A 20,461-nucleotide genomic window follows, 5' to 3' on the forward strand; every position below is an offset into this window, starting at 1 on the left:
TGAAACGTTTCTTACAAAAGTTAAAGAGTGACATAATAGATGTAAATTGTTCCTTCTGCCAATCACATCCTGAAACTTGCTCTCATTTATTCTGGTCCTGTAAATATACATGTGAATTGTGGAAAGATGTCAATAATTTTATACTTGTTAACATTTTATCAGATTTTGCACTGTACTATAGAAATATTATATTTGGTTGGTATGATTACAGTGACAAAGACAGTAATACATTCTTTTTTTTAATTTTATGTTGGTTTTGTTTTATTTCTGTTGTCCTTTTATGTTTGGCACAGCGCCTTGTTTATTTTTTCGCTATGCTTCTTTTGTATTTAATTTTTTTTATGTTTTCTGCTGTTACTATGTATACTGCCATTTTGAAATAATAATAATAATAAAAAAAAAGAGATGATGGAAATATTATAATGGGGAATCTGCTAGGAAAGACAGCTAAGAAAGTACACAATCTTCTAATTAATTACTTAAGGGCAACAGGAATAATGGAGAGAATTTAATTATTATTGTTATTATTATTAATAATTATTAAACAAATATATTGTTTTTTATTTGATTTTTATTTATTTTATTATTTTATTATTATTATTTATTTATTTTGTTCCTGCCAATCTACTGTTCCACACCCTCATTAAAATTTGTCTGGGTGGTTAGTAACACATTTTTCTGTGGTGTGACAAACCCAGAATGCATATTTATTTTTGCTTTACACGGACTTTAAAGGAGATTTGTCAAGTATTTAATACTCTTATCAACATGGGATTGGGAAAACATATGCTTGCTTTTGTGCAAATGTATGTATATATTTATTACTGACAACTAACAACACAAAACAATGACAAATATTGTCCAGAAACCCTCACAGGTACTGCATTTAGCATACAAATATGCTCAAATCATAACCTGGCAAACTCAAACCCAACAGGCAACAACTAGGTGGCGGTAATGCACCTTTAAGCTGGTTTGCCAACCCGCAAATAAACCCCAAAGAAGAAGAAGAAGAAGTCAACATGTCAGCCTGCAGGGTGCCTGCTGTGGATTACTGTAGAGCTTAAACGATCATTTGAACCTAACGAGCTTGTTATCACTGAAATACACACACAAGACATGTTTCAGTTACTCTGCTGTAGAGCAAGCATCACTGCTCCGGTGCGGTCACTGTCGTTACACCCGCGATGCAATAAAACAGCAGACATTTGGAAACTCTCACGGTAGGGCAATGTGACCAGTGTGACCGGTGACTAGTGTAGCTTCTGCCAGGTGACCTGTAGCTGCTATATATATATACATATATATATATATATATACATATATATATATACTGTATATATATAAGGCAAGCCATGCTAGTTAAACAACACTGACAAGCATGTTGACATAGCTGGTTTTCCCTCTAGTGTTTAGCTATAGACAAGAGGCACAGTGGGATGTGCATGTGTGGTTTTGAGTTCTTCAGAAATAGAAAATTAATAAACCACAATTTTCATGTATGAGTTCAACTGTAAAAAAAACAAAACAACATTTAAAATTGTATAATGTTTCTTTAAGTCCACAGTGTAAGACAAAACATCACCTTGTTACTATTAAACTATTATACTGTTATTGATATGTTCTGTGATGTTGTTCTGTTTTGATTGTTTTTTATTTGTATTCATGTATTTGTGTTTATTGTCTTGTGAAGCACTGTTTTGAAAGGTGCTGCATAAATACTAGGATTGTGTATTGGCAAGAATCTGGCGATACGTGTCATGGTACAGGAGTTACGATTCAATATATTGCAATATGTTGCGATACTGTAAGCAAGGCGATATTGCACACCACCACCATATGCATAAAACCTGCATAAAATCTGAGAATTTGTTTTAAAGACTTTTTTTTATGCAATCAGAACAGAAGGATCTGCATTTGCATTATTCACACTCTTTGTAACATCCAACATCATAGCACTACTTTGAGAGGGCGCATCTCTTTGCAAATTAAATAAAGTATTAATATTTGCATGTAAACTATTATTTAAAAATTGATACCGTATCACAAAACATCATATCACGATATTTGATATTTATGATATTTTCTTACACCCCTAATAAATAAACGTATTATTATTATTCAATGTAAAACATGAGACATTTTGTGAATTTTTATCAACTAATATTTTGAGTCGTTTCTGAGAACACCTGGCAAAACATCTGCCTGCTCCAGCTTCTCATATGCGAGGATTAGCTTTTTCTCTGTTTTACATTATTTGTAAATTTAAGAAACTAAACAAGAATTAATATGTAATAGTGAAAGAGTTATTGGACACTGTAATCATTCTCCCTGTTTACGTTGCCCAAGTTGCTATTCCAATGTCCAAATGTCCTAAAATGGAAAAACAATTAATTAATTAATGATGAGTAATCATTGATGATGATGATCAATCAAGAGAAAGTAATCATCAGATTAATTGATCATGATAATCGCCAGTTGCAGCCCTAATTCAGACCAATCTAAACCCTGTAGCCTTAAAATCTACAGCATTTGTTACATTAACTTTCCAATACTTTCATGATATATTAATATTGTTTTTCATATCCAGGTGGTACACATCTCCACGATCTCCAGCGTACAGCTCCTCACAGCAGCCTGGAAATGCCGTCAGTCGTACTTGGAGCCTCGCTCAAAGAGCTGTCCGACAATCCGCCACTCGAACATCCAAACCCCCTGGAGTGGCCCTGAAGTTCATCCTGGTTCCAGCAGTACTCACCGTCTCTGCACGACTATTCTGCCACGTGGCTCACTGCGAGGCAGATGTGAACAACAACGAACCGCTGGAAGTTGTAGCTAAAAACCCTGCGCCTGAGTTCAAATGGCGTATCCTGTGGGAATTTGTCAAACCTCAGCTGTTTGCTCTCATTGGTGCTGTCGTGGTAAGGTGGAATCACTTACAATGCAATGTCAATGCTTCTAAACTCAACTAAAATTGAGTGTTTTTTTCTTTTCAGCTTGCTTTTGGTGCGGCTCTCTTGAACATTCAAATCCCCTTGATGCTCGGGGATCTGGTGAATGTAGTGGCACGTTACCTGAGAGAACAGACTGGGAATTATGTCCATGAGATAAGAGGTCCTGCACTGAAATTACTTGGACTGTATGGTATCCAAGTAAGTAACACATAGAAATACAGTATGTCAACACCCTAAGTAGTTGCACAACTCACTATGCCAGTGCTGCAACAAGTGTCAAGTACAATCGGTCTATGATGGACTAAGTATGTTAGCACACGTCTTTTGATAATGATAAAGTATTAGTGTACTGTACATTATTTTATGCCATTGTTTTTCTGCTTTCAAATGGAGATATACTCCTGATATAACCATGATTGCCTGGTCAGATGTTTTATTTCCACAAGGAGTCTTTTAGAATATGTAATTGTAGTATAGGGGATAATAATTGGACATTTAATTATCTGCTAATTAACTGAGAAGAAACCCAGGGGATGGATGCAATAAAAGCAACACCTGGACAATATAATGCAATCCAGCTCCAAGATAACTGCCACCTTTATGGAGCTTGTTATCGTATTTTTATTGAAACTATGTCAGAGAAGTGTTGTTCAACTCTGCGATACCGTCACTTTTGAGGCGGTTGTCGTTGTATTGGATTATATTATAACATGTAACTGTGGGCAACACATTTTCTTTCCCGTTCAGTCACGGCTCGCAGATCACATAAAGAGATATGATGCTTATTACGCTACCCTAAGCATGTTTTGTCACTTACTTTCATTCTGAAAAATAATGTGCATGAAAACTTAGAAATGTCACAGGTGTTTTCTGGTCGCTCTGGTCATTAATCACCTCCTTTGTGTGCAGGGCCTGCTGACGAGTGGCTACATCATCCTGCTTTCAAAGGTGGGGGAGAGAGTGGCAGCAGACATGAGGAAGACTCTTTTCGCATCCTTATTGAGGTACATTTATCTACATATCTACATCAATGTTAGAGCAAAACAATGCAATGGATACAGTAAAAGCGATGATCACCAGACAGTATGCTGTCATGTTTATGCTAATGGACCTGTGTTGAGCTTATGTCTGGACTACATTTGTAGTCCAACAAGCGTTGTTAACATTGTCGGTGTTATTGTTTTTGTCTCAGGCAAGATGTGGCGTTCTTTGATGCTCATAAAACTGGGCAGCTGGTGAATCGTTTGACTGCTGACATTCAGGAGTTCAAGTCATCCTTTAAATTGGTCATCTCTCAGGTATTAAGTGCTATATTTGCATTGTAAAATCATAACAATATTCTATACAGTTTCAGCCTTCTGATACTTATTTTTTTTGCATATTTGCAGGGTCTGCGGAGTATTACACAGACAGTTGGATGTTTTGTCTCTCTCTATATCATCTCCCCTAAACTCACAGGTCTTACGGTAGTTGTCCTGCCCTGTCTGGTGGCAGCGGGGGCTATCTTTGGCTCATTCCTCCGCAAACTATCCCGTTTGGCTCAAGAACAGGTGATACCGAATGTAGTATTATCATTTCATGCTCAGAATCTCTGTTAGGACTGTAACCTTGTATACAGTTTGAGATTTGTTGCCATAATCACAAGAGGCTGCAATATCAGAACAGCGATAATTCAAAATGCCCTAGATATGAGTGAGCAGAACAGACCTTCTTTACTTAAGTGGCAGACATACTCTACAGTACTTCCTCCTCTCTTAACGCAATATAGATCTGTTGTCATTTCTGCCCACAAATGTTGCAAGATGCCAACTTCTTCTTGACTCCTACTCTGATTCTCATAATTTTGTGGGCTGACATTCAAACAGAAAGATGTGTCTTTGCTCGTATTGTGAGATGTCATCGACACTTCAAACAATCCAGCAATCTGAAGAAAAGACTTTAAGAATGTTGTATATATTAATTTTCAGTGTCTGTACCTACAGCATGTACAATTTGTCGATTATTTTCTCGATTAATCGATTAGTTGTTTGGTCTATAAAATGTCAGAAAATGGTGAAAAATGTCAATCAGCCCAGGCAAATGAGCTCATAATACAATGATAGTGATGGCTAATATTCACCAGTGTGCAAGACTTTGTGTCAGCTCACATACTGTACAGATTTCACTCATCACTACAAGAAATGACACTATCCACTCTGCAACTAACAATCATTTTCATTGTCGTTTAATCTGTCGATTATTTCTTCAATTAACTGGTTATTTTTTTGTCTACAACTGAAAAGATATTCAGTTTACTGTCATAGAGGAGGAAAGAAACCAGAAAATATAAAAAATGACTCAAAGCGATTAATCGATTATCAAAACACCTGAATTTGATACATTTAAATTTGATAGTAGACAACTATTCGATTAATCGCTGCAGCTCTAACTGTGTCTCAACTTCACTCTGTTTGATTTAAGGTGGCAAAAGCAACGGGAGTGGCAGATGAGGCGCTTGGCAATGTGCGGACAGTGAAAGCTTTTGCGATGGAGGAGCGGGAGCTCCAGTAAGTGAGAGTATATTTTGATATGTAGCACTTGTAGAGACACAGTATACTGTGTGTCAGAGATAATATGTTTGTCTTTTTTTTCCCCTCCAGGTTCTATGCATATGAAGTTGACAAATCATGTGAAATGAATGAAAATCTTGGTGCTGGAATTGCAGTTTTCCAAGGACTGTCAAACATCACCCTTAACTGTGAGTGTATTTTAACTAACTGATAAAAACAATGTTGAGCAGATTGGTGCTGTATCCAGTATAGTAATGTGTTTGTGTTGTGTGCTGTTAATACAGGCATTGTCCTAGGAACTATTTTTGCTGGAGGGACTTTAATTTCTAGCAATGAAATGTCCCCTGGAGACCTCATGTCTTTCCTGGTGGCCTCCCAGACTGTTCAGAGGTAAAAGACACAACATGCTCCACAGTCATTGCTCTTTATTACCATTTACAATTAACTGTATCAGTTTAAATGTAGCTGATGTTAACTCCTGTATTCTTTGTGCTCAGGTCATTGGCCAGTATCTCTATCCTTTTTGGACAGGTGAGTAAAAATGATAAACATGTGTAGAGCATGTGTTATCTGGGAATGTAGCATTATATTATGTGCACATATGTAAACATCTGAAATATTATTTAGTGAGAAATCAGGCTGTCAATCTCTAATTTCTGCTCCAGATGGTGAGAGGATTAAGCTCTGGGGCCCGGGTCTTTGAATACCTAGCGTTGGTGCCTACCATTCCTATGTCTGGAGGAAAACGCATCCCGTACGATTCTCTGACAGGAAGAGTGGATTTTATGGACATTTCATTCAGGTTGGAACCTCATCTTAATTGACATCGATTTCGAGACATTAACTGAACATAAATATCAGAGGATACTATCTATTGGTTTATTTATTTTAGCTATCCAACGAGACCTGGCCAGCAGATCTTGAAGAAGTTCAACTTAACGCTGCCACCTTGTAAAACTGTTGCCATTGTTGGAGAATCTGGAGGAGGTAATTTACTTGTTAATGATTGTAAATGTGTGACATGTAAACAATGCAATGGTGAGCCTATAAATAATTAATCCTATACGATGCAGGAAAGTCCACTGTGGCGTCCCTGCTGGAGCGTTTCTATGACCCGACCAGCGGTGTAGTCATGGTGGACGGACTTGACATTCGAACGCTTGATCTGTCCTGGCTCAGGGGACAAGTCATTGGATTTATCAATCAGGTAAAGATTGTTTAGTGATTTAGTAATGCATCCCATTTTTTTCATAATAAGTTAAATAAAACGGTTTGAAGGTACAGTGTGTAGGATTTGGCGGCATTTAGTGGTGTGGTTGCATTTTGCAACCGAGTACCCCTCCGCTCACTCCTCCCTTTTCAAGGCTGCAGTAACGTAAGCCGTAGAGTGCAAAATGTGGTAACGCCGTTCGCCTCGCTCAGAGGACATCCTTACCATAATAACACTACTTTAGGAGCAACGGAAGTCAGACAGCAGCTCATGTTAACACAGTTTCACAAGCTTGTCAGAGAACTACAGTGGCCTTCAGGTAACGTAAAAACGCGAAAGGCTCTCACTAGAGCCATTGTTTGGGTTGTCCGTTCTGGGCTTCTGTAGAAACATGGTGGACTCTGAAGAGGACTCGCTCCCTATGTAGATATGAAGGGCTCATTCTAAGCTAACGAAAACACAACAATTCTTAGTTTCAGGTGATTGTACACAAATGAAAACATAGTTATGAATATTATATTTCTGCTAATAGATCCCCCGAAATGTTACACACTGTTCCTTTAATTATACACTTTTGTAACGGTCCAGTTTTCGCTGTATCTATGCAGGAGCCAGTTTTGTTCGGATCATCTATCATGGACAACATCCGCTTTGGGAAGCCTGAGGCCACAGATGCGGAGGTCATCAACGCAGCCAAGCAAGCCAACGCTCACCGCTTCATTACAGATTTCCCAGACGGCTACAACACCGTGGTTGGTATGTGCTCTCGTTTAGGCATTTACAAATATTAACATTTGTGTGCCATTTAAAATGCTAATCTCTAGATTTTCTAAACCCAGGTGAGCGAGGTGCGACGTTATCAGGTGGCCAGAAGCAGCGCATTGCTATTGCCCGCGCCTTGATCAAGAACCCCTGCATCCTGGTGCTGGATGAAGCCACCAGCGCCTTGGATGCAGAGTCAGAGCGGGTGGTGCAGGAGGCTCTGGACAGGGCCACAAGTGGTCGCACGGTGCTCATCATCGCCCACCGGCTGAGCACCATTCGAGGGGCTGACCTCATCTGTGTCATGAGCAATGGGCGCATTGTGGAGGTGAGGTAGCAGAGTATTCCGAGAAATGGAGGTGCTCTTATCTCCCGTTAAGTGTCTCGGCTAATTTATTGGAGTACATTGTAAGTTCAAAGAGTCACTGAAGCGAATTAACTCGATTCCATGTTCAGTAATTTATATATTGGTAGCTTCCATCTCAATGTACTGAGTGTGTCATATAGGTTTCAATTATATCTAACGGCTTCCTCTTATCTTTTAAGGCTGGGACTCACTTGGAACTACTGACCAAAGGAGGACTTTACAATGATCTGATCCGCAGGCAAAGAGCTGAGGGGCAGAAATGAACTCACCAAAACCTGTTTACTCTAGATTTACACTGAGTAATGGAACTTCTTTTCAAATGAAATTCATAGGAAAGGCTTGCCTGAACAAATAAATTGTGTAATACATGTCATGTAAATCTACCAGCTGTCTAGTTTTATGACAAACTCTCAAATGTATGTAAATGTATAAGCGGACCAACTGGATCAGCCTATGAACTACACTAATGTACTGTATCTAATTTAAATGGGATTTCTATAACACTGTTTTCTCTTTTCATGTATAGAATGATCAATTATATTGTGGTAGAAAAAATGATTAAACTCTGTTTTAATGAGTACACTGTAGTTGTCCTTTTTTTTTTTTTACATGGATCATAATACACAGAATGTCCATGTTTTCTCACAAATACAGGTTTGAAGAAACTTAACACAGTATATGCTTTGTGGATAGTAGATCTGCAATGATTAATTGATTAGTTGTCACCTATTAAATGAATCAAATTAGAATGATGTTCCAACCTGAATGAAATGTTCGTAAAATCCTCTCTTCCTGTCAGAATCGTACAGGATGCCTCCAGACATAGGAATGGTAGGCGCCAACGCTAGGTATTCAAAGACCCAGGCCTCAGAGCTTAATCCTCTCACCATCTGGAACAAAAGTTAGAGACTGACACATTGATATCTCACTAAATCATATTTCCGATGTTTACATACCGTATGTGCACATAATATAATACTACATTTCCACATGCTCTACACATGTTTAATCATTTTTACTCACCTATCCAAAAAGGATAGAGATACTGGCCAATGACCTGAGCACAAAGAATACAGGAGTTAACATCTACATTGAAACTGATACAGTTAATTGTAAATGGTAAGAAAGAGCAATGATTGTAGAGCATGTTGTGTCTTTTACTTCTGAACAGTCTGGAAGGCCACTAGGAAAGACATGAGGTCTCCAGGGGATATTTCATTGCTAGAAAGTATAAAGTCCCTCCAGCAAAAATAGTTCCTAGGACAATGCCTGTATCAACAGCACACAACACAAAAACATTACTAAACTGGATAACGTGAGATACAGCACCAATCTGCTTTTGAAATTTTAAGAAAATAGGTAAAAATTGTTTGATTCCAGCTTCTTAAATGTGAATATTTTCTGGTTTCTTTCCTCCTCTATGACAGTAAACTTAATATCTTTGAGTTGTGGACAAAACAAAATATTTAAGGATGTCATCTTGGGCTTTGGGAAACACTGATCAACATTTTTCACAATTTTCTGACATTTTATAGACCAAACAACTAATCAGTTAATCGAGGACATAATCAACAAATTAATCAACAATGAAAATGATCGATAGTTGCAGAGTGGATAGTGTCATTTCTTGTCGGGATCAGTGAAAACCGTACAGTAGCCTATGTGAGCTGACACAAAGTCTGGCACACTGGTGAATATTAGCCATCACTATCATTGTATTATGAGCTCATTTGCCCAATGGAATAAGTGAAAAGCTAAAATTTATATCCCTTTAAAAGAATGTTTACATCATTAAACATACAGGTAATTAATAATTGAAAAAAAATGGAAAAGTGCACTAATATATTAGCCTGACAGCTTCCTATCCAAATCCATTTATAGTCTGAGATAAGATTACAAATGATCAATTTAAGTACGGGAAACACATGTAAAGGTCCCATATTGTAAAAAGTAAAATTTTCATATCGTTTATATTATAAAGCACGTTTGAGTGCTCTATAAATACTGTGAAAGTATCGAAATGCTCAATATGCGGAGAAATACTCACAACTCGTTTTTAGAAATTGTGGGTTTGAAACAAGCCGTCAGGATTTCTGTCTATTTGTGATGTCACAAATATACAATATTTAGACCATTACACAGTTTTAAATGTAAACATTCTAAAAGTGTCTCAGTTTATTTCCTGTTGCAGTGTATGTAAATAACATCAGCTGACAGGAAGTAAACATGGACCCAAACTGTTGCTTAGCTACGCAATTCCGTTGAAATGCACTAAAACGGAGCGTTTCAGACAGAGGGTAAATACAGGTATATTCAGGCAGACAGTAAGAGGAAAATAAAGTTTTTTTTTAACATTACAGCATGTAAATATGTTCTAGTAGAAACACAAAATTCAAGTATGACCCTGAAAATGAGCATGATATGGGACCTTTAAGATATCACATCTTCCTCAGTCACAGCTGTTATCTTTGATCACAGCATGTGGGTCAGTTTTAGGAGTCTGAGTTTCTGCTTTTGGAAATGACGACGTGTGAGTCTGCCATAAAATGCCTTCAAAGAACAGACAATTCCTTCTGCTACTAAGATGTTGCTGCATCCAGCAATGCTTTTGAATCTATGCTCTGGTTTTCGAGGTGTGTTGCACTTCATCTTTTGTCCTCTAGATGACCAACAAGACGAGCTTGAGTCTGCAGCTGCAGAGCGACCAGAGGAGCAGCTTTAAGCTAACACTAGCACATCACAACATTATTAACTAACTAACCCCAATCTGGGGCTTTAATCACTCACTGGTGTTTGCTAGCTTGTCCAAGGCTGGCTTCACTGGCGGCCAAACATGCAGAAATATGAAAAGCTTGAAAAAATTGGAGAGGGTGAGTTTCACACGCTTTTTTTATAAAGTTAATATCAGCTAGCTGGGTTTGCTAACCTAGCATTCATGTAGCTGCTAGCTAGATTGTAAGATTAACGTTAACTAATGTCCTTGTTAACCATATACAAAGCTGTGTGTATAGATTTACTCACCCTAACATGTGTGATCTGTGATTAGATTACTGCCTGCCACCTTTTACGATATTAAGGCATAGCAACGGTAGCTAGCTACCTAGCTACCTAGCTACCGTTGCTATGCCAATCATCAGCACGTTAACTGATTAACTTCACGTTTTCTGCTCCGTAGGTACCTACGGGACAGTTTTCAAGGCTAAAAACAGAGAAACCCACGAAATTGTGGCTTTGAAAAGGGTCCGGTTGGACGACGACGATGAGGTATGTTTCAAGAATAACATAATATTCATTTCACTATTTGCTAGCAGGTTGCTAATCTAATCAACACTGGGTGTCATTTCTAACAGGGGGTGCCAAGTTCTGCTCTGAGAGAAATCTGCCTTCTGAAGGAACTAAAGCATAAAAACATTGTCAGGTCAGTGGGCTGAATTTCATTTCATTTCAAAATGTATTTCGACATGTAGAATACAAAAAAAATAAAGAAAGAAAAAGAATGATCATATAAATAGCCAGTTAGAAACAAGTAGTATTTAAATACAATGAAAATAATAAGAGAAATAAATTGTCAACACTTGATGCCTTGATTTACATATTCTAAAAGGAGTGAGAAGAAGTATAAATGTATTTAATCCCACCCCTTCTCCATAAATCACTTATTAATTATTAACCAGCTTCCTTATTGAGCCATACATATACTCTAATTAAATTTGTCTAACTATAATTATTATTATTTATAATTATTCTAACTATAATTATTACCTTTTAATCTGTGTCATACAGAAATATAAATTAATTACTAATATAATTATCCTTTTCAAAATATAAATTTGTTATCAATCCAGAATACCAATTCATTACTTATAATATAACTTAAGTATTATATTAATTTAACTTAACGTGGGAGTTGCAGGTGGTGTTTCACTGTTTGTCAGATGAGTTAAAATGGTGAGCAGTTTGCATTTTAACCCTGCTGTCAACAACCATCAACTTGTTGCTGTTTCTGTCTTCTCCAGACTACATGATGTGTTGCACAGTGACAAGAAGTTAACCTTGGTGTTTGAATATTGTGATCAGGTAAGATAATCATCTCAAACTATCTGCACTATCTGTTTATATCATGTTTAATTTTTTTTATAACTTATTTTGTATATTGTATATTGGTAGAATTTCAATTTTTTTTTTTATTCTTATTTTATTCTAACATTTTTTTTTTTATTCTTTTGTTATTATACTGCTTACTTGCACCAACAAAACCAAAGCAAATTCCTAGTGTATACCTCTAACACCTGGCAATAAATATGAGTCTGATGCTGATTCAAACATACAGTGTGTTTTAATGTGTACCTTTCTTCCAAGGCTAATGTCTCTTTATCAACTGCAGGATTTGAAGAAGTATTTTGACAGCTGCAATGGGGATCTAGATCCTGAAACTGTGAAGGTGAGAAACATCCTGCCATACTTATATAGACAGCTTTGTTTGTAGATGACATGTCATCTTTGGCCTCTGATCGTCGTGAAATTAACTGCTTGAAGATATCTCTAAACGTTGTCTCTCTCTGATGCAGTCATTCATGTACCAGCTGTTGAAAGGCCTCGCTTTCTGTCACAGTCGAAACGTTCTTCATCGAGATCTGAAGCCGCAGAATCTCCTCATAAACAGAGTGAGTGTTTTAAGGTTGCATTTGGACTTTGACTTGAAGACTGAACACACTGCAAACTTGAAATCAGTAACAGCATGTGTGAAATGTAAAGCAAAATCTTCTAAATGCACTTTAGAGGCTGCAGTTTGTGTTGATATCATCAGGGAATATTCGGTAACCTGCGTCTCTTGTCTATAGAATGGGGAGTTGAAGCTGGCTGACTTTGGGTTGGCTCGAGCCTTTGGCATTCCTGTGAGGTGTTACTCCGCAGAGGTAGGTTGTACTTCATTAACACAGCAGGTGCTAATTATAACTGGCGTCTTCCATCTTAAAATGTGTAACCTGCATGGAATAGTACTGATTTTCAAATATCTAAAGAGAAACCAAGTCAGAGACTGATTTCTAAACATTTTGCCTGCCATTTAGGGTTTTTAAATCTCTTCATATAAAACTATATGAAGAGATTTGTGCTCTTTAATCCAGGCTTTCATAGAAGTTGTATTACCGACTGTAAAATTGGCGTACTATTGGTTTCATACAAAAAAAAATCTCACAGCGTACTAAATAGCATGATGGTATGGAATTTTGGAGGCGACATAATCTTTATAAGATAGTTGTAGTACATACCATACTATAACCAGAAATCAGTAGATGCAGTCTCAGCTTTTTAGTGTGGTATTTTGAGTGCCAAATCAAAAATTAATTGATAATGAGACAAAAAAAAGGTTGAGACCAATTTACGATCTCTCAGTTCTTTATTTAGGTCTGGTGAACCACACAAGAGTTAGTTTTAAAACGAACAATATCTGATCAATAAATTGAAAGCTTTCAGGCTTTGTTTTAGCGCTGGACAACATGACCTCATATGTATCACACTATTAGGGCTGTCCTCTACCAAAGAGATTCTTAGTCGACTAACACTCGATTACGATTTTGTCGACTAACTAACTAAATTAGTTGATTTAATCGACAGATTAAATCACACAAAAGCACCACTTTAAATCTGGTGTTTACCAGAGATGTGCTCATAAGTTTCTGGGAAATAAGTCATTCAGCATGAGAGAAGCATAAAAAACTACTAATTGACTAAAGAAATCTTAATTGACCAAGACCAAAATGACTAATTAGTCAACTAATCGATTAAGAGGAGCAGCCCTACTCACTATAAAAAGTAATGTCAAAATATGGCAGATCTAAAAATCTAGAAAACTGCAACAACAATGGCAGACATGTGACCTCTTCTACAATGTCCTCTTTTGATGCTATTAAAATGCTCTTGTTACAGCCAATAGCCTCAGTTTCTCTGAGGTCCTGAAGTTAAGCCATTAATTAATGATGGGAAAGAGTCTCACACACAGCGGCATGTGGTTTAAGTGGGGTTTTGATTTGTTTGTTGTTGCGGATGCTATCAGAGAAAATGACAGGCGAGTCTCAGATAGGTTTAGTGGATTTGGTTGGTTGACCTCAGGGCCCGGCGCACCAATCTCATGAGGGGGCACTTGACCCAGGGGTGACTACTACTGATCTGGAAATGTAATAAACAGAAAACCTAGAGGGGGACGGAGTTTGAAGCATTGAGAATTTGAAGTGAGGTCATTTTAAAAGGTCATTTCATTTCAGAGGATGTATTACCCTGAGACTCTTAGCACTGCTTCAGCAAGAAGAAATGAATGATCCTACAGCTATTTCACACTACAGGGATATACTTTATGCAGTACATGCCGCATGAATTAAATACAGTGACAGACGTTCTTATGAGGACAGTACAGGGATTTTGTTTAATCTATCAGCATTATTGCCGGCCAAGTCAAGTTACTTTTTCTTAGGTGACACAATTTTTAAGGTATTATAAAGTGTTTTTTATGCAGTTTTTGCAAAGGAAATATGTAGCGTTCCCTATGCTTATTTTGAAATTCTACTCCTTAAACTCATTCACCCAGATGAATGAAATTCCCACAACCCCCACAGGTGGGTGGCGCTTTGAAACACGTTGCTCTAAGATGTGTTGTACAAAAAATTAAAAAGATATTTAGAACACGCTCAATTTATCATCATCTTTGTGCGTCACTTTTTTGTACATTGAAATTAAAAAGGAACACCGCAAATGGTTGTGACTCAATATGTGACGTTTTCAAAAATACTTATAATTAGCTTAAAGCACATCTATGTTATTCTGGTTGGAGGATCTGCAAGTTTTACATACTTTTTCCCTGTAAAAATGACTCATCATGAAAAGTTAGTAGTGGCTCTGTTCTGTAGCAGGTGGACAAATCATTAGCATCTGTACTGAATTGAACTTTTAAACTTTTCAAGCTGAAACAGAAGCACTTCAGACTGCCCACACATTCTCTCTGGGAAACACAACTTTTCTATAATTCAATTTTATTCTTTATACTCCTGTTGGTGCACTTCACCAAACACATTTTCATATAACCTGGAATAATGTCTCTAAAAACACTCAACACTTGACAAAGCAGCAGTTTATTATAATTGTTAAAAAGGTGTAACAGAAACCAGATGGTTCACCATTTAGTATCAGTGACAGTGCGGCTACATCCATCTCTTTGTGAAATCAGTGTCAGTACAAAATAACAGCCGCCCCGGAGAGCGGTCATTACACTGAATACCTCAACGTTTTATGTTAACACCAGTTTGGCTGTGATAATTGCTGTGATTGGGTCTAATTCTTCCTCTTTACTCTGTGATTTGTTCGTAGGTGGTGACATTGTGGTACCGGCCTCCTGATGTGCTATTTGGTGCTAAACTTTATTCTACCTCAATTGACATGTGGTCTGCTGGATGCATATTTGCAGGTTTGTTTGTTAGTGAGGATATTAATGAGGATTGAGGTTACTCTATTCTTGTCTCTCTAACTTAGTTCTGTTGCCTCGTGTGAGTAGGATACTGTTAATACTAATAGTACAAAAATCATAAATCCTCAATTTAAGTAAAGGGCACTTGGGTTAAACATTGCTTACAGGGTTCAGTATCTTACAAGTCATATTTATGAATGCCTAAATAGCCAGGCACCAGGTTATTTACAGGTGTTTGAGCATACTAGAGAACAGCATAGGTACAATACTAGGCATAATAAAAAACAATAAGAAAGATATGCACATCCAGTGTCTGATTTGGATGGGTGCTGGATTAAAGACATATCTAGCAGAATAAAAATAATATTAGTATAACACTAGGCATAGCCCAAATTAAAAGATAGTGGAGCTAAATGTAGTATTTTAGTACTTTATTTATTTGGTTATATATTGTATGTTTTTGATGCACATATTTGTACATATTTCTTATATTTCTCATTTATTATTATCATTTATGCATACATATTGTGTTATATATTGTAGCATTATGAACGTAATTTACATTTGACATACTCCTTTACTTCTATTATTCTTGTATTTCTTATGCTTATATATAACTGTAACGTCCCAATTCCCCCCCCCCCCCCCCCCCCCCCCCCCCCCCCCGGGGAACAATAAAGTATTTGTGATTAAAATGTACAATTTGTATATTGGGGCAGGCCAGGACCCACTACGGAAATAAATTATTTTAACTTTTAGTGTTTTTATCCTGTTGTGCTTCAATTTTATTAATAAAAAAGTGTGTTTTATGTAGGTTGTTTTATGACAGATTAAAACTAAGCCAAACCATATATGAAATATTAATTGTGTTTAATTTTGATGTCCCATTCAGAGCTGGCTAATGCTGGACGGCCTTTATTCCCCGGGAACGATGTGGACGACCAGTTGAAAAGAATCTTCAGATATCTTTTTAATAACATTTGTGGGTATCAATCAACTTGTCTTCTGCTCATACAGTTTGGTATGTGGGACTGTTAAGACCACAGAGGTTGTGTTCAGACAGAACTATTGATCTACTATGTGATGAATCATTTACAAAAGTCTTTAACAGGTTGGACACACCTCTCTGTTGCAAAAAGTTTTTCTTTAACCACTCGGTACATTGTTGGGTACACCGACTGAAGAACAGTGGCAGACAATGACGAAACTCCCCGATTACAAGGTAACTTATTAATGCCATTTATTATGTCAGCGGATGGAGTATACACTTCATGTGTTACTGAACTATTCTCACTGCTTCTTTCTACCTGCAGCCATATCCCATGTACCCAGCCACCACCTCGCTGGTGAATGTGGTTCCCAAACTAAGTAGCACAGGACGGGATCTACTCCAGGTACTTTCACCTTGTCTACCTTTTATTCAAATATCAAAACAAATTTTTTAGGGCTGTCAAATTTAACGCAATAATGCGTTAACGCATATTTGTTTTAACGCCACTAATTTCTTTAACGCATAAACGTAACCGATCTTTAGGAGGTAGTAGCGGAGGAGTAGCGGCCTCAGTTTTAAAGCTAGAGAAGATTTTGACATCACATGAAACTAGAAAAACCTAAGGAATCCATTGGTACCAACCATGTCACACCAGCTTGTTGGGAAGGAGTTAAATAACGCTCCAAAGTTACGCTACATTTTAGCGAAGAAAAACTGTCATGGCCATTTTCAAAGGGGTCCCGTGACCTCTGACCTCAAGATATGTGAATGAAAATGTATTCTATGGGCACCCAAGAGTCTCCCCTTTCCAGACATGCCCACTTTATGATAAACACATGCAGTTTGGGGCAAGTTAGTCAAGTCAGCACACTGACACACTGACAGCTGTTGTTGCCTGTTGGGTTTGAGTTTGCCATGTTATGATTTGAGCATATTTTTATGCTAAATGCAGTACCTGTGAGGGTTTCTGGACAATATTTGTCATTGTTTCTGTGTTGTTAATTGATTCTCAATTATAAATATATACATACATTTGCATAAAGCAAGCATATTTGTCTCCTCCCATGTTGAAAAGAGTGTCAAATACTTGACAAATCTCCCTTTTAAGGTACATTACATGAACAGATAAAAAAATATGCAATTAATTACGATTAAATATTTGAATTGATTGACAGCCCTAAAATTTTTATATCTGTGGTCAATAGAAATATTTATTTTTATTTTTTTATAACTGTTCAAATAGTTCAGTAACTTTAGCTAAAATGACCTACCAGTTGTCGCTAATATACAGTTTTTGCTTGAAAGAAATTTGATATTGCTGTTCACTTATTCAAATGTCTCCTTTTGATCTCACCCAGAACCTGTTAAAATGTAATCCTGTCCAGAGGATCTCTGCAGAAGAGGCCTTGCAGCACCCTTACTTTGCTGATTTCTGCCCACCCTAAACGCTAAATGGCCACTCGCTGAACCTCAGCCGCCAGAATCAATCATCCTTCACTCGGTTGGGTCATTAGGACCGGTACCAGCAAAGGCAAATCCCTCACCGGTTTTTCAAACACTCCCCTGCATTTCATTCTGTTGTGCCTCTGTGTGGAACAAAGTCCTGGTGGCTCCTGCAAGGTTTTAGGTTCTTTTTAAGATGCAAGCTTGTTTAATTTGGTACATATACGCCTCCCAGTTAAATTAGCACTAAATGTGGGAGGGTGCACTATGTGTTGCAATGAATACATTTTATACCTGTGGAAACAACAAGACGCCCAATTAATTGCTCCCATTAATAGAAGTCTTAACATTGGTGGCGACTGTAGACAGATACATGAGTTTTGATGCCAATATTGATATTAGAAAATGTAATAACAGTATATTGGCCATAAACAAACATGTTTTTGATGTGGATCACTTAAATTTGGTTATTAAAGAATTGAGATATGTGTCACTATTTCTCAGTGATCTAAAACATATCTTTGGCATTTCTGTACCGCAGTTTGTTGTTACTTATTAGCCACAATATAAGCAATATGAATTAACTAGGAGACCACAGATTCCTGGGGCAGCTAATGCTACAATGTCGCGGTTTCAAAGCTAAATTAAATTGATTTGTCAGTTTTAGAATCACAAGCAAGAGTTTAATTTGAACATTTTAAAGGCTTAAGTCAATGTGTTTCTTGTTCGGATTGTATGTTATTTTGTTTTGTATCACTTTCTTATACAAGTCTGTAATTTCAAAATAATTTCCTAGGATTTTTTTTCTGGATAGAACTACTGTATGTGATTTGGTACTAATTTCTTTATTTGAAAGAATTACTCTTGAGTAAATATTTATAAATTGTTCACCTATTCTTGGGAACTTTATTCTCCATATATACTAAATTGCATGTTTCTGTACACAAATTAAAAATGTTTGCATGTTCAGTTGGTCTGCTCTGCACTGACTTAGAGACTCTGGAGGTCATGCTACAGTAGCTATTAATTAGAAAGTAGTAATTGGAAGTGTAGCAATTAAACACGGCTTCTGTTTTCCCTGTAATTAGTACCAAATTACACACTTATTTCCGGGAGATTATTAGGCAATTGCAGACCTGTAAAATACACTGTTTTTATTATTTTTTACTTTTTAGACCAGAACAGATTACATGATGTTTCACATACCAACAGTACAACTCTTTGTCCCACTACCTATTACAAGATTGTATCATAGCATGGGAAAGCTAATTTATGATTTTCTTTTTTTTCTCAGGCTTTTTATTTCCCCTTTTTTTGTATTTTTGTGCACTTTGTAACTTTTATTTTAAATTGTTTAGTATATCAATATTAAATATGTTGAACACTGACAGCCAGGATTACAGCCGGTTATCAATAAATGGGCCAATATACATATATAAGTTAATGACTAGTGGACCATTAGTGACACATTATTATTTTTTTTTACATCATAATTATACTGATGTCTTTTAGCTTTTCTGAAATGCTTTTGTAATTGTCAAATTAGAGATGAAAGAATCCAGGTAATCCACTGATGCTCTGTATTTTCATATGATTGTTTTGCACCATTAGCTGTTTCCATTCTGGTTACTTATTCTATTAACATGGTTAACAGCTTGCAGTGTTATTTTACTCCAGATTACAGCGCTACTTATCCCATAAAACGCCTACATAATGAGTTGTGTTTGAAGTAGCTGGAAAAGGGTTTATTTTCATTTTGCTGATGTAAGACAAGATAATGGATGCATGTATTTATTAATGATGGAATGTCTGCTCATTTGTTTTGCATTCGTTTAAATGTAGCACAACTTCATTTGGTACAGAAACTCCTTTTGAATGATTTAATGTTACTCAGATCTAAGGCATTTAGCAGGCTCTTTTTAGGATTTAAAATGTTTGAAGGCTTGTGTGTGTGTGGATTAAGTTATAATGAAAAAACACAAAAGCATTTGCTCTCAGTATTTCATTATCTCCCGATGACAGAACATTTCAGACAAATTGCTGTAGAGTTACTTTATACGGCTTACATTTTGATTTTGAATGAAGAGTGGATTTTGCACTTTGCTAGTATCTTCGTTTTTGTTGGTCGAACTTGGAACAAATGTTGTCAGTGATTCTATTTGTGTATATTTCAGCCAATAAGACTCAGTATTCAGTAAAGTGGACTTAAATACACGTTTGTTTTTAAGATTGCAAATTCATTCTTGACCTTGAAAACTAGTCGTAGCTGTTCTGGGTCTTTTGATCATAACGCATGATCTTCCTCATCAGAGGGAGTTTGCCCAGTTTGTCACAGAAATAAATGTTAAAATTAGCCTTTTCTTTCTGTTGGTTTAAAATTGAGAATAAAAAAAAAAGAAATCTTGACTTTGGAAATGGTAGTTGAGTAAATAATCTCACCACAAGGTCCATCCGTGTCTTTGTGGTGAGATTTGTTTTTGTAAACGTTTGCTTTTCTTTGGAAATTATTTACACAGCCTGCTCATTTGTAAGTCATCTTGACCACTTCTGCATTTTGGGAACATCTTTTGTTGTAAATGGCAAAAGAAAAAAATTAACCTTTTGACTTAATATTGTCGGCTTCAGTGTACACCAGGCTAGGCTGCTAGTTTGGATTAAACTCAGTTTCAACTTTGTTTAAAGCCCTTGAAAACATTTCAAATACAATATTTTTCTCAATAACATACAAA

At 36.7% G+C, this 20,461-nt stretch overlaps 2 protein-coding genes across 2 annotated transcripts; both read left to right on the plus strand.

The window, feature by feature from the left end:
• Positions 1–924: 924 nt before the first annotated feature.
• Positions 925–8,420, plus strand: abcb8 (ATP-binding cassette, sub-family B (MDR/TAP), member 8). The gene is made up of 16 exons (XM_037788649.1): positions 925–1,223; positions 2,591–2,921; positions 2,997–3,152; positions 3,864–3,958; positions 4,147–4,252; positions 4,343–4,504; positions 5,415–5,500; positions 5,594–5,691; positions 5,788–5,893; positions 6,001–6,034; positions 6,169–6,305; positions 6,396–6,490; positions 6,577–6,710; positions 7,322–7,469; positions 7,553–7,803; positions 8,022–8,420. Exons 1-16 carry the CDS (start codon positions 1,120–1,122, stop codon positions 8,103–8,105), a joined length of 2,127 nt encoding a protein of 708 aa, XP_037644577.1. The 5' UTR covers positions 925–1,119; the 3' UTR covers positions 8,106–8,420.
• Positions 8,421–10,228: 1,808 nt separating this feature from the next.
• Positions 10,229–19,946, plus strand: cdk5 (cyclin-dependent kinase 5). Its single transcript, XM_037786625.1, has 12 exons — positions 10,229–10,712; positions 11,018–11,106; positions 11,193–11,260; positions 11,859–11,919; positions 12,227–12,283; positions 12,411–12,506; positions 12,684–12,758; positions 15,202–15,298; positions 16,191–16,260; positions 16,460–16,520; positions 16,612–16,692; positions 17,648–19,946. The coding sequence occupies exons 1-12, from the start codon at positions 10,676–10,678 to the stop codon at positions 17,732–17,734; spliced, it is 879 nt and encodes a 292-aa protein (XP_037642553.1). The 5' UTR covers positions 10,229–10,675; the 3' UTR covers positions 17,735–19,946.
• The last annotated feature ends 515 nt before the right edge of the window (positions 19,947–20,461 follow it).

The sequence above is a fragment of the Sebastes umbrosus genome, chromosome 12, assembly GCF_015220745.1.
Source record: "Sebastes umbrosus isolate fSebUmb1 chromosome 12, fSebUmb1.pri, whole genome shotgun sequence".
Classification (NCBI taxonomy): domain Eukaryota; kingdom Metazoa; phylum Chordata; class Actinopteri; order Perciformes; family Sebastidae; genus Sebastes; species Sebastes umbrosus.

What these genes read in the sequence shown, in the direction of transcription:
- abcb8 (XM_037788649.1), top strand. Translation starts at nt 1,120, where the DNA reads ATGTTTCAGTTACTCTGCTGTAGAGCAAGCATCACTGCTCCGGTGCGG. An exon ending in CCCGTTTGGCTCAAGAACAG is followed by an intron (nt 4,505 to 5,414) that starts GTGATACCGAAT and finishes GTTTGATTTAAG; the next exon opens with GTGGCAAAAGCAACGGGAGT. An exon ending in ATGGAGGAGCGGGAGCTCCA is followed by an intron (nt 5,501 to 5,593) that starts GTAAGTGAGAGT and finishes TTTCCCCTCCAG; the next exon opens with GTTCTATGCATATGAAGTTG.
- cdk5 (XM_037786625.1), top strand. Translation starts at nt 10,676, where the DNA reads ATGCAGAAATATGAAAAGCTTGAAAAAATTGGAGAGG. An exon ending in TGTTTGAATATTGTGATCAG is followed by an intron (nt 11,920 to 12,226) that starts GTAAGATAATCA and finishes TATCAACTGCAG; the next exon opens with GATTTGAAGAAGTATTTTGA. An exon ending in CGAAACTCCCCGATTACAAG is followed by an intron (nt 16,521 to 16,611) that starts GTAACTTATTAA and finishes TTCTACCTGCAG; the next exon opens with CCATATCCCATGTACCCAGC.